General features: G+C 34.1%; 2 protein-coding genes across 2 annotated transcripts in view; one reads left to right on the forward strand and one right to left on the reverse strand.

The window, feature by feature from the left end:
• LOC124543357 (dynein axonemal heavy chain 6) overlaps positions 1-16,590 on the forward strand; it is a 67,462-nt gene that overhangs the window by 40,045 nt on the left and 10,827 nt on the right. The window contains 10 exon segments of the mRNA XM_047121556.1: positions 2,750-2,875; positions 3,510-3,670; positions 4,036-4,177; positions 4,816-5,001; positions 5,521-5,693; positions 6,658-6,838; positions 7,388-7,567; positions 8,634-8,867; positions 9,709-9,855; positions 10,258-10,448. Coding sequence (XP_046977512.1) covers positions 2,750-2,875; positions 3,510-3,670; positions 4,036-4,177; positions 4,816-5,001; positions 5,521-5,693; positions 6,658-6,838; positions 7,388-7,567; positions 8,634-8,867; positions 9,709-9,855; positions 10,258-10,448 — 1,721 coding nt within the window.
• Positions 12,875-15,067, reverse strand: LOC124543356 (uncharacterized oxidoreductase YtbE-like). The gene is made up of 6 exons (XM_047121555.1): positions 14,752-15,067; positions 14,570-14,671; positions 14,415-14,495; positions 14,226-14,333; positions 13,873-14,153; positions 12,875-13,800 (listed from the first exon to the last, which is right to left on the reverse strand). Exons 2-6 carry the CDS (start codon positions 14,640-14,642, stop codon positions 13,447-13,449), a joined length of 897 nt encoding a protein of 298 aa, XP_046977511.1. The 5' UTR covers positions 14,643-14,671; positions 14,752-15,067; the 3' UTR covers positions 12,875-13,446.

A 16,590-nucleotide genomic window follows, 5' to 3' on the forward strand; every position in this document is an offset into this window, starting at 1 on the left:
AGGTCCAAGGGCAACTGCACATCACCCGAAAAAACGAATGTATTTTTATAGTTTGGACATACGTAGACGCGAAAATTGAAATAATTAAAGCAAATGCTTCTGGAACGATTCTGGAAAAAAAATATGAAAGAAAAATTTTAAAAATTCTATCTTGATTGTATTCTTTCAGAAATAATTTACTCTAAATTGGATAGAAAAATGGAAATAGAGCAGTAAGATAAAAAAAAACGGAAGAGTGAAAATGTTGAATGTAATGGCCAAACTACCAAGCGGCAACTAAAATAAAAATAATTATTTTTATCATTCTCTTTATGTTATTCTTTTAGTCGCGGCAAATTAATGGTGCTCACTCAATCTTGGGTTCAATTGTATAAAAACTGGCTACGTGTAATATTTGACAAGTATTGCCGAATTTTCATTTATGTAAACACTCCTGAGGTGAGTTCATGCATTACTTGATAATCAATATCCTACATAGCTCAATAATAATTTCTGTTCAGTTTCTCATATTTTACTCAAACTGAACATAAACTTTGTTCATGTACTGGATGACCTAAGTCGAATCCCATTGAAACCGTTCAAATGCATGATTTCGTTAGTATAAATATAGATTTTGCTTTTATATATTGTATTATTGCAAGTTAAGGATTACTTTCCCATATTATAGCACTTGAAATATCCAATTTAGTAACTTCAATCTTATATGAGTTTAGAATATTATTCAATGTGTTAATAAGGTATTCTTGTTTGTACCTCTGTCTAGGGCATTCTTTAACCTTCTTAGTACTTACGCAAGATAGGTAATACGTTGTTTTGTTCACAGGGAGTGTTTTTTTATATAATTTAAAAATTATAATCCAAATTAATATATTGCTTGGTGGACTGTAGTGAAGAGTTTTGCTGAGTTTGAGCTGCAATTTTTATGGAGTAACTTCTGCCTGTTCAGTGCTGCTGCCGATGCTTCTGCTGCGATTACTGTCGTTGATTACCGCATTGCACTGCTTTTATTTTTGCATTGAAATAATTTTCATATCATTTCTGGACGCTGAGTTCAGGGTTTGCTATCCTGCTCATTTTTTTTTCTAAATTCGAAATTTAAAACTAACGCCAACTCATACCAGTACTCATGTCGTTTAACTCATCTGCTTAATTCCTAATTATTTAAATTCTTAATTAAACATAGTGCTATGCGAAACCGGTTGATATACATTATATTGTATATTGATGCTATTCGTACTTTATACCTTTCATGACCAGATACCGTCAACGGCCTACGCACACCGATTTTTGTGTAATGTAAAATATTTTTAAGTAATTGATTTCAGAATAAATGTTTTCTAGTCTATTCTTTATTTAATAAAGACTTTTTTAACCAAGACAAAGATTTTATTATCCCCCGTGACACCAAACAATTGTTGTATTTTTTTTGTTGTAAATGTACTTATTATTGGATTTTTCTAATTAGGATTGTTAATTAAAAAAAAATTATTAGTGTTAGGTATTATTTTATAATCCTTGTCATCATAATAATTGTTAATTTGTAATTTTTTTCGTGTTTATTTAATAGAAGGTAGCTCTGATTTTAGTGAATAAAAAAAAACAATTTCAATAATATATACTTCCCTTATTTTTATTTAAGTGATTATTTAATAGGTCTTACGCTCTTATTCGATGTACCTACCAACCTTAAAATATCCAAAAAATAATTATAATTTATTTATACGAAAGCTGTTGAAACCATAAACATCATAATGTATATTAGGCATCTTAATGCACTCTGACCGCACCCTTTGCTAACTAACAATTTAAAATTGAGTTTACGAGTGACAACCGTATAGCTAATACATTACTCGTATTTAAATGTATTCTTATAAATCCTACGTTTTGAATGCGCAATGAAAATATAATTTATTCGTTGCAACGACAAAAAGCAACTAATTATTTCAGGGATTGCGTACGATACACTGTGTTATGTGAATGTATTATTGTAAACTACGTATGTGTGTGTTCGAAAATAAACTCCCACGCTTACAAACTGGCTCTTAAGCAGATATAAATCCACTTATTAATTGAACAACCTTCTGAAAGTACCTATATTGTAAAGATAAATAAAGTCATGTATTAAGCTAAACCATAATATAATTAAAAAAAGCGCTTTAGGGAAACCGTATTAAAGTAAGGGCTTCCAGGCAGGCGGACACCCGTAAAAGTATACCAAAGCTATCCCTTTGCAGAATTATAAGTCACAATGCGCCGACTATTAATACATTTGATGGCTTTCATGTCGTAGATAAATAAAAATTTTAACAAAAAGAAAAACCGACTTCAAACAAAACACTATTTTAAAACAAATGAGTATGCACTAAAAAGTAATAAAAATAATTGGGTATTCAACATATTTTATCCTTCTATGTAAAATAAAATGAAAAATATTAGACTATTATAAAGTGATTTTTAGTTATTCACCTATTTGTCGCGCATATACATAATGCAAATTTAAGACTTATGTCGTTTTCATACGGATACAATCATCGGAAAAAAATAAAATTAAAATGGGACCTCACGGGAAGCACTACCTTACAAACAAGAAAAAAATTATCAAAATCGGTCCACCCAGTGAAAAGTTATGAGGTAACAAATTAAAAAAAAAAAATACAGACGAATTGATAATCTCCTCCTTTTTGAAGTCTGTTGAAAAGCGAATTATGATGAAATACGTTCTTCTTTACATTGAAAATCTCTATAATAGGTTGTAGAAGAGGAGCGTTTGAAGCTTCAAGCGGACGTAGACTTAGCGGCAGCTCGATTGCTACGCGCTGGCAAACTCACGCAGGCGCTCGCTGACGAGAAGACGCGCTGGGAAGACGGTGTCAAGGTAATTTGTCTCCACAATATATACAGTCAAGAGTAAGAAAACCTTCGTCAGTTTTCAAATTCATTCCTTTACCAAGTGTTAAATTCAAAAGTAACTTTTAAATTTAAACATCAAATCATTATGTTATTGTCAATTGGTCAAGCAGGTTATCGCACATACTGAGCACACGAAAATAGATCTTAAGAAACCTTTTCTTACCCCGACTGTACTTACTGGCAAAAATTATATTTGTCCACAATAATTAACTTTGTATTTATGTAACTAAGGAAGAGTTTTACATCGTAGTATAAAACAAAGTCGCTTACCGCTCACTGTCCCTATGTATCCTTAGATCTTTAAAATTACGTAACGGTTTTTGATGCGGTTTTTTTAATAGATAGTGATTCGAGAATAACGTTTTTGTATAAAATGCAAATGGACAATATATTAAAGAAACACGGTTAATTTTAGAAGTTTCTAATGTGATATCGTAAATAAACAAATTCTGTAGTATATTTAGTATTAGCATTGCACCCATGCGAAGCCGGGGCGGATCGCTAGTGAGTTATAAAGGGAAACTTTAGTTTAGATAGTTTTCCATTGAACAGTAATGGTATACGAAATAGAAAATCCTGATGATTCATAATAATTCCAGGCAGCAACATTCAGACTGAAATGTACAACAGGTGACATCATAATAGCGTCGGGTTGCATCGCTTACTTCGGCGCCTTCCCGTCGCAATATCGTCGTGAACTCGAAAATAAATGGGTGCTGCAGTGCCAGGAACTGGAGATACCTTCCTCATCTACCTTTGAGTGATTAATACCTATGATATTTTATATTTCTTTCTTAGTAGTTCTTAGTAGATATTAGCAGTTAACATTTCTAGGAGATCATTAATTTCAATAAATATTATATTTGTAGTTATAATGACCAACAACCTGAATAAGTATTTTTTGTACATCTATTCGCTCAAAGTAGGTAATTTTTATTTTTTATTGTTGACATACTTAATTGACACAGTTTGGTTTTGTTTTTTATAATATATTTTATGATATATATTTTTTATGTAATATTGACCAACAACCTGAATAAGTATTTTTTTTATATGTGTTGACTTAAAGTGAGTTATTTTTATTTTTTATTGTTTATATATTATACTCAATTGGCATACTTTCAGTTTGATAACCGTAATGGCGGACTCGTACACAGTGCGTACATGGAACGCACAAGGCTTACCACGCGATGCTATTTCCACTGAAAATGGTATATTGGTAACTCGTGCAGGAAGATGGCCTCTTACAATTGATCCACAAGAACAGGTGCTATTATATGTCTTATATATCGAACAGTAAATATATTTAACTATTTTTAGTGAATTACAAACAACAAATGTTTGGAAAGAAATTTGAAGAAATTTTGCAGTTTGTGTGTACAAGCATGTAAATATTATTTACTAGCTTTTGCCCGCGACTTCGTTCGCGTGGACTTCAGGTTCGTCCCGTCTAGTCTAGTAATCGCTTAAAATCGCTTCGTAAATAAGTTATTATTTCTCGTACAAAGTAAAGGATAAAAAATGGTTATTGTGGGTTATTCCTAAGAGATAAACATACACCATCACGGACTTTTTTGTAGACCTTTTTAAGTTGTACAATACTGTAGTAGGTACATTGTTTTGATCTATCTTGTAGGATTCAGTCAGCGTTTGCAATGTAAGCGCAAAAAATGTGTTTTTTTACGACCTCACATTAGAAACCTCAAAAATTGTAGCCTATGTGTTATTCTAATGTATAAGCTATATTGTGGTAAAGTTTCATTCAAATCCATTCAGTAGTTTTTACGTGAAAGAGTAACAAACATCCATACATCCATACATACAAACTTTCGCCTTTATAATAGTAGTAGGATTAATGAGAGATTACTTTGCCCACGTGTGCTACAATTTAGTTTTTATATATAGGCAAATAGGTGGGTGAAAAATATGGAGCGCGATAACGGTATACAAATAACGAAGCTAAATGATCCAGCCTACCTTCGTATCCTTGAGAACTGTATCAGATTGGGCTGGCCCATGCTCATAGAGGATCTGGGCGAAACGCTTGAAGCCACCCTCTCACCTGTATTACTGAAGCAGACGTTCCTTCAGGTATTCAATTATAAAATATTAGTAACATTTTAATAGCTGGTCGTAAGAAGTAAGAAGCAGCCTATGTCGTTCCTTAGATTTCAAGCTTTATCAAATTTACTTTAGACGATTTCTCATGAAAGAACAACAGCCAAACGGATTGAGAGTGTTACTTTCGCAATTATAATAGTAATAAAGAGAATGAGGGACTTTGTTTATGTATGTTTATTTATGAAAATATTTACTTGAGTTGGTCTCGTGCCAAATGATAAATATCTGGTACTAATTGTCTTAAAGACAAGTATGTCTTTAGATTTAAAAAGAAACTATTCTTAAAAGGTGACGGTAATTCTTCCAAATGTGACTTAATTGATCTGACCTAAGAAATAAACGTAGGACATCGCTTACAGGAGTTAATAGAGCTATGAGATGATTAAGAATTAACCACCTTATTGGTCTGTAACCAATATATATTAAATTTAAAAATGTAATTATAGCTTGAAGAATGTATTTCTATGTTTTTTGTATTTGTTTTCTTAGGCAGGTCGTCTCCTAATCCACCTCGGCGACAGCGACATAGAGTACGACACGAACTTCCGTTTGTATCTTACAACAAAACTGGCAAATCCTCACTACTTGCCCGAGATCTGCATACAAGTGACACTGGTCAACTTCACCGTAACTCTATCTGGACTTGAGGATCAGCTGCTTGCGTATGTTAAATACAATATATACAGAACTGGAAAATGACAGACTAACAACAACAACAGCCGGTAAATTCCCACTGCTGGGCTAAAGGCCTCCTCTCCCTTTGATGAGAAGGTTTTTGGAACATATTCCACCCCTTTTTCAACGCGGGTTGGTGGAATACACATGTGGCAGAATTTCTATGAAATTTGTCACATGCAGGTTTCCTCACGATGTTTTCCTTCACCGCTGAACACGAGATGAATTATAAAGACAAATTAAGTACATCAATCAGCGCTGCTTGCCCGTTCTCACCACTGGGCCATCTCGACTCTTTAATGACAGACTATATTATTTCTAATTTAAAAAATAATCTGACAAAGGAATTGAAGCTTTATTGTATGTTCATATTACATGAATACGTATTAAATAAGTGTTTTGGGGATTAATAACATTGAATGTAGGTAGTTCAACCAACTCTGAAAACCTGCTATAAAAATTGTGATTTGTAACCATATTTCCAATTTAATATGAAATATTATTTTGTTTGTTTACATACCGTACTTGAATTGAGAAATTTCTCAATCGCTACACAGTAAGTGTGTAATGTATTATGTTGCTACGTACAGAGTAGCTAAACACGCAAACTCAGTTCGAAGCTTTGATATAGATAAGAGAGAGTATATTGAGATACATATTACCACTAATTTATAAAGTAAAAGTATAACAACGGCTATTGTCGGTAAAGACCGTGTGGTTGGTCTTAACTTGAATCCACAATTGTTACTAACCACTCGTCTAGTACAAACAACAACAACAGCCTGTAAATTTCCCATTGCTGGGTTCCTCTCCCTTTTAGGAGAAGCTTTGGAATATGTTCCACCTTTGGAACATTTTAACCATTCGGCTAACTCAGATTTTTTTGGTGCCAAATATTGTCTAAAACATTTTTGTAAATAATTTCTCAATCGAAAATATTTCTCGAATCAGGGATGTGGTGCGTCTGGAACGTCCAGATCTGGAGCTGCAGAGATCAGAACTGATCGTTCGCATAAACACCGATAAGGCGACATTATTGGAGATCGAGGATAAAATACTGCGTCTTCTATACGCGTCGTCAGGGAATATCCTTGATGACGAAGAGCTCATTGAAACTCTTAACGAGAGCAAGGTGTGTATTGTCCGAGGATTCCTAACAAATTCATATATTTTAATAACGATAAACGTGTATCGTCCTTTTCTTATCTTTAAATTAATAATAGTATTTCTTTATGTCATTGGTTTTTAATTAGAAAAGGATAGATAGATTTAGAAATACAGGACACTATTGAAACGCAACATAAGACTCCTATTCATTATGTATTACGTTATTTGGACAAAAATCATAATTATAACGGTTTCATTATCCTAATGTAATATTAAAACATATAGATAGATATTTTGTCTGGTAAATTGAAATAAAAACATTTCAAGAATCATGTTCATATCTGTAAACATTTTGATTTTTATAGATGGACTTAGTCTACTGCTCATTGGTTATAATATTCCAAACCGTCTTTAATCCGTTTCGATTGAAAAAGTTGAACTAAAGTTTAACTCAGTAGTACAGTATTGTATAATAATACAATTAGAGCGTCAATTATCAGTTCACAATGTAAATCAAAATGGAGGTTCTTCTGTGTGAAGATAGAGTATTAAAACGACATTGCTTTTGTGACAGGAAACGTCAGAGATAATAAACGCTCGACTCGAAGAGACCGAAGCGACGGAGATCAGAATATCGACGGCCCGCGAGAAGTACCGCACGGTGGCGACCCGGGGCGCCGTACTGTACTTCGCCGTGGCCCAGCTCGCTGACATCGATCCCATGTACCAGTTCTCGTTGAAATACTTCAATCAGGTCCGTATCATATTGTGTTACTATCTTCTATTGCTGTTTTTTTTTATGGTATCGGTTGGCGGACGAGCATATGGGCCACCTGATGGACAATGACGCTGTAAGAAATATTAATTATTCTTTACATCGTCAATGTGCCGCCAACATTGGGAACTAAGATGTTATGTCCCTTGTGCCTGTAGTTACACTGGCACACTCACCCTTCAGACCGGATCACACCAATACTGAGTACTGTTATTAATCGGTAAAATAAATGACGAGTGGGTGGTACCTACCCAGACGGGCTTGCACAAAGCCCTACCACCAAGAAATGCTGTCCCTTTCTCATATTTGGTAGATGACAGGTTTTTTTTTTTGGATTAGTAGACTTTTATCTATCTAGCTATTTCCTGTCAGACGTCTACCCATTATTCTTGAGCTCCTATCGCATATCGTTTTTATGGATAGCCTATCCCAAAAGCTCCCGATTGATCGTCTTTGGGATCCAATAAGCCCATGGGATAAACTGTCCATCAATAGAATTACCCTGTGATAGCCCTTGAGTTTATACTTACGGGCTATGATAGGGTAATTCTATTGAAATATGCTTTTTATTATATTTTGAGTATAGTTATTATTGTATGATTTTAGAAACTCCATTCAAATATAACGCCTCTCGTTAAATAGTTATATAATTACATACCAGACTAAATGTTATTAAAAAGATTATTAAGACTAAATTAATAAATAAATCATATTATTCATTAAAAGAGTACTTTTTAGAAAGATAGGCTCGGTTTCCATCGTAGGACACTAATTACTGTAAAGTGCACATTTACAACAGCATTGTAAATTTGTTTATTTAAAAAGAGCAACTATGCGAGTTTCTTGCCGTTTCTTAGCTGAAGCTGCTTTCCGAAACGGTGGTAGTATTTAATTGTTGACGATCCAAAGACGCTTCTTTGTGAAGTTTACTTGAATAAATTGATTTGATTTGATTAATATTGATATACAGGGAAGAAGTATAGCATTCAATGGTGGGTGGTTACCAAAATGTGAGGATGATTTTAATCAGGATATACTAACACAGGTATTCAACCTAGTCATCGAGAAGAGCGAAAAATGCGACATCCTGGAAGAGCGACTGGAGATCCTGTACCGCGAGATAACGCTGTCCGTGTACCGCAACGTGTCGCGCGGCCTGTTCGAGCGGCACAAGCTCGTGTTCAGCTTCCTGCTCAACGTGGCGATATACTTGCACGACGGGCGCATCACGCAGCAGCAGTGGAACTTCGTGCTGAGAGGACCGGCCGGCACTAAATTGGTTTTTTTTTATTTTTTTTTTTTTTATGGTATAGGTTGGCGGACGAGCATATGGGCCACCTGATGGTAAGTGGTCACCATCACCCATAGACAATGACGCTGTGAGAAATATTAACTATTCCTTACATCGTCACTGCGCCACTAACCTTGGGAACTAAGATGTTATGTCCCTTGTGCCTGTAGTTACACTGTCTCACTCACCCTTCAAACCGGAACACAACAATACTGACTACTGTTATTTGGCGGTAGAATAACTGATGAGTGGGTGGTACCTACCCAGACGGGCTCGCACAAAGCCCTACCACCAAGTGGTACGGTACGAACTAGCACTTATTTTGATTTTGGTATGTGTAAAATTCATGCAGTCCTCCTGCCTGAACACATTACTCCTTACGAAAACATATAAGCTCTATGCAATACCTTCAGCTCTTTATTATTGTTAAAGTAAAACGTAAGGTAATTAAGAATGTCTTGAACCAATTTTGGTATGTAAAAAAATAATGCAGACCTCCTGCCTGAACACATACCTCCTTTCGAAGATATACGCACTATGCAATACCTTCAGCTCTTTATTATTGTTAAAGTAAAACGTAAGGTAATTTAGAATGTCTTTGTTATAGTTTTAGAAAATCCGCACTTAATTTTCTAGATTCCGATCCCCTACCGATACGGACCCTTTACCTAAATTGTAAACTATAGAGAGATGTATATACATAGATATAGAATGCATCTATGAAATTATTGTCACATAACAAAATAACAGTTAAAATGAAACTAGTCTTCTAACCTCCTTATATTTTTATTTCAAATATTTACTATTATTTTATATTTCTTGCAAACAGGTACCACCTAAGAAACCTCCAGTAGAATCGCTGACGGAACAGATGTGGCTTGCAGTCAACTATCTGGAAGACTCCGACCCCATCTTCGCAGGGCTCGCTGCGGACTGTCTCCGAAACATTCCCATTAAACTAGGCACATTTGCTTTGGTATGATAAATAAGTATATTTGCTTTTTTGTAGACAGTACATATAGTACTGTCCACAGAACAAACAACAACAACAGCCTGTAAATTTCCACTGCTGGGCTAAAGGCCTCCTCTCCCTTTGAGGAGAAGATTTGGAACATGTTCCACCTCGCCGTTCCATTGCGGGTTGGTGGAATACACATGTGGCAGGATTTGTATGAAATTTGTCACATGCAGGATTCCTCACGATGTTTTCCTTCACCGCTGAGCACGAGATGAATTATAAAGACAAATTAAGCACATGAATCAGCGGTGCTTGCCTGGGTTTGAACCCGCAATCATCGGTTAAGATGCACGCGATCTAACCATTGGGCCATCTCGAACTTCCACACAACGGTAACTTTGTTTATTAAACAATTTGTAGGAAATTCATATAAACAGAGCGGACAAAACGCCCGCAAAAATAGCCTGGGACGAGATATTGGATACATTTCAAAAGTTGATGTTAATAAAATCTCTGAAAGAAGAAAAACTTGTGTTTGCCATCGCCCAGTATGTGAGCACGAGTTTGGGATCGGTGTTTATAGAGAGTCCCACTGTACAGCTCAATACATTGTGAGTTAGAATTACCATTTTAGCTATTAGTTAATTTATGTTTTAGTTAGTGGAAATTATGTTAGGCTGCACCAAGAATAGGGTAAGACCAATTTTTATATTTTTTAATAGAAGTAGTTCTCTTACCTTTTATTGCGTAGGAAACAATATCAAGAAAGGTGATCCAATATGTTTGTAGTACAATTAGTAAAACCTTTACCCTACTGATCCATACCCTGACGTGTAATGTATGTAAATATTGCATAATTTACATCAGTAGATTTAATAAATACGATATGATATATTTTTGTAATTTTATTATACGTTTTCAATTGCTTTTATCTTTTATTGCACATTTTGTTGCGACTCCAAAATGCTTTTAGATCACTAGAAGATAATGGAATTAAGTAGTTGTGTAAATGTCAATAACAATTTACAAATGATTGTATTATTTATTTACATAACAATATCAACAACACTATAATGATTCATATTACATTCAGTTATCTGAAATTACAAATTTTAACCTTTGCTCTTGTTTTAGTAAAGCCAGTTACTCTTGATATAAAGCCTATCCGCTACGATCAGTATCTAACCAAGCTTTATCTGCCTGTAATAATTGATATAAAGCATCCTATTCCCCGTGAATCGTTTTATTAAAAACGACAGTTGGAAAACAAAGCACGTAAAATTTAGTATTCCATATTATAATCAGAGTGACAGTGAGTTTCATAGTTTTGCTGCGTTAACAGTAAATTAATAGAGGCCGACGGAACGGCAAAAAGTATTTGGTGCGATAAACAACTGTTTGATGACCAAAGCATATATAGTTTATTAAGTATTTCTCAGCATCGTTATATTGAATGTTTGGACTAGGAAAGTTTTTGTATATAAAAATGAAGAAAGTAAAGTTTTGATGGGAAACGAGGAGGATAAGATGTGATCCTTCTTGCTGATATATTTTAAAATGTATATACCAAAATTATTGATTTATTTAATCTATGAAATGTAATATACCATAGAGGGATACAGATAATCATTTTGTTTAAGGGTTGCCAATAACTAATTGGCATTTTAAAACTTATTTAATGATTTTACTACACAGACTGAAACTTCCAGTCTGGTCACAATACCGCTTAGAATTTAGTACACAAATTGCACATGAGTTTTCAATTCTAAAAATATACTTTACTTACTTACCTACTTTATTTACTTGGTGGTAGGGCTTTGTCCAAGCCCCTCTGGGTAGGTACCACCCACTCATCAGTTATTCTACCGCGAAATAACAGTACTCAGTATTGTTGTGTTTTGGGTTTGGAGGGTGAGTGAGCCAGTGTAACTACAGGCACAAGGGACATAACATCTTAGTTCACAAGGTTGGTGGCACATTGACGATGTAAGGAATATTTCTTACAGCGAAGTTAATATTTCTTACAGCGTCACTGCCTATGGGTGATGGTGACCACTTACCATCAGGTGGCCCATATGCTCATATGCAAAATAATAATATAATTCGTGGAAAAGAGTGCATCAAATCAAATTGTATTTACAGACGCTTTTTTGCCTAAGACTAAAGCCTCTTAAAATACAGATTGTCGCAGCAGACGCGTTCAATTTAATTTCAATCACTTCCACATATATTGCAATTAAGAAACATTGACTTTGATTTAATAGCTTTCATATATTTACTTAGGTCCGATTTACAACATATAATTAATTCTCAATATTATTATATAAATAGGAGCAGTATATCAGTCCTATTCTTTTATATATGGCTAGAATATAATTGCCAAGCCCAAAATATTGAAACGAGGAATATGAATACACAGTCAAGACTAACTGTGTCAGACAATTTGTGCCCATAGAAACTAGAAATTGGGTTAATAGCAATCTAGGAATACATTGCATTGCAATGGAATTATATGCAAAGTCGCCGGCGACACGCTACTAATATAATATCATTTCATAATCGCATTCTTCTAAGCAACAATTTTTGGGTTAATGTCGCTAATATTTTACTTAATGCTTAAACAATCAATATTCGCGCAAGCTGCAATGCGTTTAAACAATTCGCAATGTTGCATGTTTAAAGTATGTTATATATGTGGTTTTGGGTGTGAAATAATTATCAAATGACAACACGTAGATACATTTTTATTGAAACAAGTTTGAGGAGCGTATACATCAATAGAATTAAATTCCTATAATTGAAGTTTCTCTTTACCCTGAACGAGAAAACGCTAAAATTGATTATAATTTTCTTAAAGCTAACACGTATCGGTTAAATACGATTACATTTATAGTTGTCACACAACATTCATTACATATATTCTTACAAATACAGAACTTTAATAAATTAGTAACGTATCAAAACAAATAGAGGAAAAATATATCTATATCGAATAAATTTGACAAATACAATATAATATAAGAAGCTTTATAAAAAAACTTACAATATTATTCGGTATAGAACAGCTGTAAAGATTATAAAAAAATATAGCAGTAATGTAATAAGTATTCCCAAGATTTGGTCGAATTTTTAAAATTAAGTTTATCTAAGAATAAGTTTTTTAAATCCATAGTATCACATGATAAATGTTTTAGTAGGCGGAATAGAGAAAATACATTTTGATATAAACAAACAATAGTTCGTATAAATAATCGTTTAAACAGTTTCAGTCAGTGAAAGGAGAGTTAACTCAGCAGTAAGACAACCCAATTGACCACTAAATCCTATACATTGACACATCGATGCTACACATAAAGCACAATTAGATATTCAACTTACATCGTTATGATAGTCAGTTACATAACAATCTCAAAAATTTCTAATCCGCGACAAAATTTCATTAACAAAAAACATAAAGCATTCATTAATCACTTCTAATTAAAACATGGGTATCACTGTCGGGTGGTGTGGCACCTTGAACATAAACCACGGAGGAAAGTTAATGACACTTTTGATCGAGAGCAGTATCCCCGATATTTCAAAGAAAATATCAGGATACAGCTTTGCCATTCAGGCGATCCCCGTCGGGTCCCAGGCGTATTTTCGATTCTTGATGCTGAGAGCATCGAGGGCGTTGAGATCCCCTTCGGAGAGTCTGAAGTTCAGGTTCTTGTTTTGCTGCATGTGACAGAGGCTCGTAGATTTTGGAATGACGGCTATTCCGCGTTGCAGGGCCCATACGAGTAAAACTTGAGCTGTTGTAGAATCGTAAATTTGAGCAATTTTCTTCACGACGGGGTCTTCCATCAAGGCCTTGTGGCCACGCGATAGGCCGCCAAAGGAGCAATATGCCTGCAGGCGGATATTATGGTCGCAGCAGTATTGCAACATCTCGAGTTGATAGTAGTATGGATGCCATTCAATCTACAAAAGATAAATAAACAGATTAGAATCTCATGTAATGGAGTTCTTTTTTAAATCATGTTATCTACTTACCTGGTTGACCATCGGGCCAATAGCCATGATCTCTGTAAGTTGCATCAAATGCCTGAGTGTGAAGTTCGACACACCGATAGCATTCACTTTAGATTCATCGTAAAGCTTGGTGATTGCCATCCACGTATCCGCGCGTAACGCTTCATTTTTGGTACTCCTAGAATCGGAGTTCGGAGGGCCGGGGAAATGGACGAGATACATGTCGATATAATCTAATCCTAAATTCTCCAGAGATCTTTCGAAGGCTTTGGATATGAATTTACTTCCCCTCGAATGCACCGCTGCAAATAATACGTTGTTTTAATCATTTGTTCAATAAACTAATCATAATAAACATAAAGAAGTATTCTTACACAACTTTGAAGTGATGAATAGTTCTTTCCGCGTCAAGCCATACTTCGGAAGCAGTTGCTTAAATGCGTCTCGCATAAGCTTCTCATTCCCGTAATCTGGGGCAGTATCTTTAAAAAAATAAAATTGAGACAATTTTTTAAGAGTCAAAAAGATATTAAAAAAATAAAAAAAAAGGTTTGAGCATTTACCAAAAAGACGGTATCCTGAGGCCAAAGCGTAGTCTATTGTCTGGAACATGAGCTCCTGAGTGTTGAGCCGGTATGTACCCACTGCGATAATACGAATATATTTATATTCAATTTTGACATAACAAAAACAAAAGATATTGTTATCAAATACTCACATCCCACAGCCGGCATATTGATTCCATTCTTTAATGCGAAATTCATATCACCGTAATTCACTGTTTTAGCCATTTCTCAATAAAAATCGTAAAATTCAAAATCTAAAATGAATGTATAATGTTATTATTTTAAAGTTTCATTAAAAAAAAATAATAATAATTAGTTTAATGTTGTATATTACACTGAAATTAATGACGTCCGTTCCTTTCGGAGTCCCACAAAGAGTGAGTGCAATATGCAGCAGCCGTCCCTAGGAACGCTAGAAAGGCTTTATCGATCAGTGCGCAGGGGTCTAGACTATTAATAGAATATCAGGGACCTGGGATGCAATTTGTATCAATATGTATACCGCGGTTTGATTACAGGACTTATTATCATAATTTGTTTTTGTTGCATACTTTAAATTATATAGAAGAGATTTGCGTTAAAGTGTATAAGGCAAATTCGATATATTAACTTTTATTAGTAATGGTTTGATGTACTTATATATTAAACAAGAACTAACCAAATTAAGATTCGCTAACAAAACAATTATTTAGTTTTGAATCGATGAGGTTCATAAGTAAAATTAATCAAGTAATGTATAATGACGATTCAAAAGTTCTTTAAAAAGCCTACTTACAAGATACATTGATTTTGATATGATATTAATTAAAATAGTTCTCGTATTTATAATATTTATTATTAAATAAATTCATAAATTTGAACTCAAATTATTTGATAATCAAAGTTAATAAAACTTTGTTGAAATGAAAACGATAAAAAACAAAAAAGTATTTAAAATAATATCAAAAAACTTTCTCATCTATTTTCTAGTTAATAGCTATGTAAAAATAATGTTTGGTTAAATGAATGAAGAGCTTATAGATTTACTTATTTTAACTACAAGAATAATCTAGACAAATAAATAATGTTTACAAAGAATTAACGCGATGCCATTGGTCGAGATCGTGGATTATCTACGATATTATGATACAAATTCACACAGACTGAAAAGAGTCGATGTTATCGTACAAAATATAAAGGAGTCGTGTTTTACAAGTATTTATCACGCACACATGCACGAAAACACAAACACACATTCATAACCATACATAGCCTCTTTAAATGTAAGTTATAGAAGGTTGATCATACTGAGTTTACTTTAGGATAATCTAGTATTGTAAATATCCTTTACTTGAATTCCCGTCGCATTGAGCATACCACCTGACATATTAATATCAGTTGTCTGAGCTAAGTGTATTATTGAGTCTCTTGCCGTACCAACCCTTTTCGGTCGGTACAGCGAGAGAACTGAGTTCTGTATTCGCCGAGTCTACCACATTGCTTCGGTGGGGGGTGTTGGGGTAGTGCAGGGTGCAGGATGCATGGCAACGTGGATGGGAAGGTGCACCCCAACCGCTAACATCCCTCCACCCACATTTATGCAATAAAATTTGTATATGCTGTCATATTATTTTGCTGACGATACACTATTAATAAATCTAAAAAATTAAAATTATTATCCTCTATACTGTTTCAATAATTAGTGCACATTTTTAAATAAATACTATAATAGTATATAATAAGAACGTAGTTAGTTCAAAAAAATTTTTGCACTAAAAAATAATTCGCACGATGGTATGATGATTATTACTCTTATTATAAATTACACATCAAAAATACCTACCGAACCCAATTTACCTTTGCTAAAAATTACTGAACACCAAAGGGCAAGGGCAAGTATGGCTTTTTACATTGTCTTAGAAATTATGAATGAGCGTGATCAAAAAATTAATGTGATATAAAACAATTTTATAAATCTAAAATATTAAAACGCACGCCTACGTCATGCGATGTTTGCTTTTGAACCTACGTGCAGATTGACGGGTAAATAATGGATAAGCTGACAAACACTATATAGCAGTGGTTCAAAGAGAAATCAAACACAGATGTTTACAAACAAGTGAACAACAACAAGAATAAAAAATCGCTATAAAAATGTACAAAATTGTTCCTATGTTTACATTTTTGTGCAATT

This window comes from Vanessa cardui, chromosome Z (assembly GCF_905220365.1).
Source record: "Vanessa cardui chromosome Z, ilVanCard2.1, whole genome shotgun sequence".
In the NCBI taxonomy this organism is placed as follows: Eukaryota; Metazoa; Arthropoda; class Insecta; order Lepidoptera; family Nymphalidae; genus Vanessa; species Vanessa cardui.

Coding starts and splice junctions, on each gene's coding strand:
- LOC124543356 (XM_047121555.1), bottom strand. CDS start 14,642: ATGGCTAAAACAGTGAATTACGGTGATATGAATTTCGCATTAAAGAAT. Junction 14,334..14,414: donor CTCAGGATACCGTCTTTTTG/GTAAATGCTCAA, acceptor ATTTTTTTAAAG/ATACTGCCCCAGATTACGGG. Junction 14,154..14,225: donor ATTCATCACTTCAAAGTTGT/GTAAGAATACTT, acceptor TATTATTTGCAG/CGGTGCATTCGAGGGGAAGT.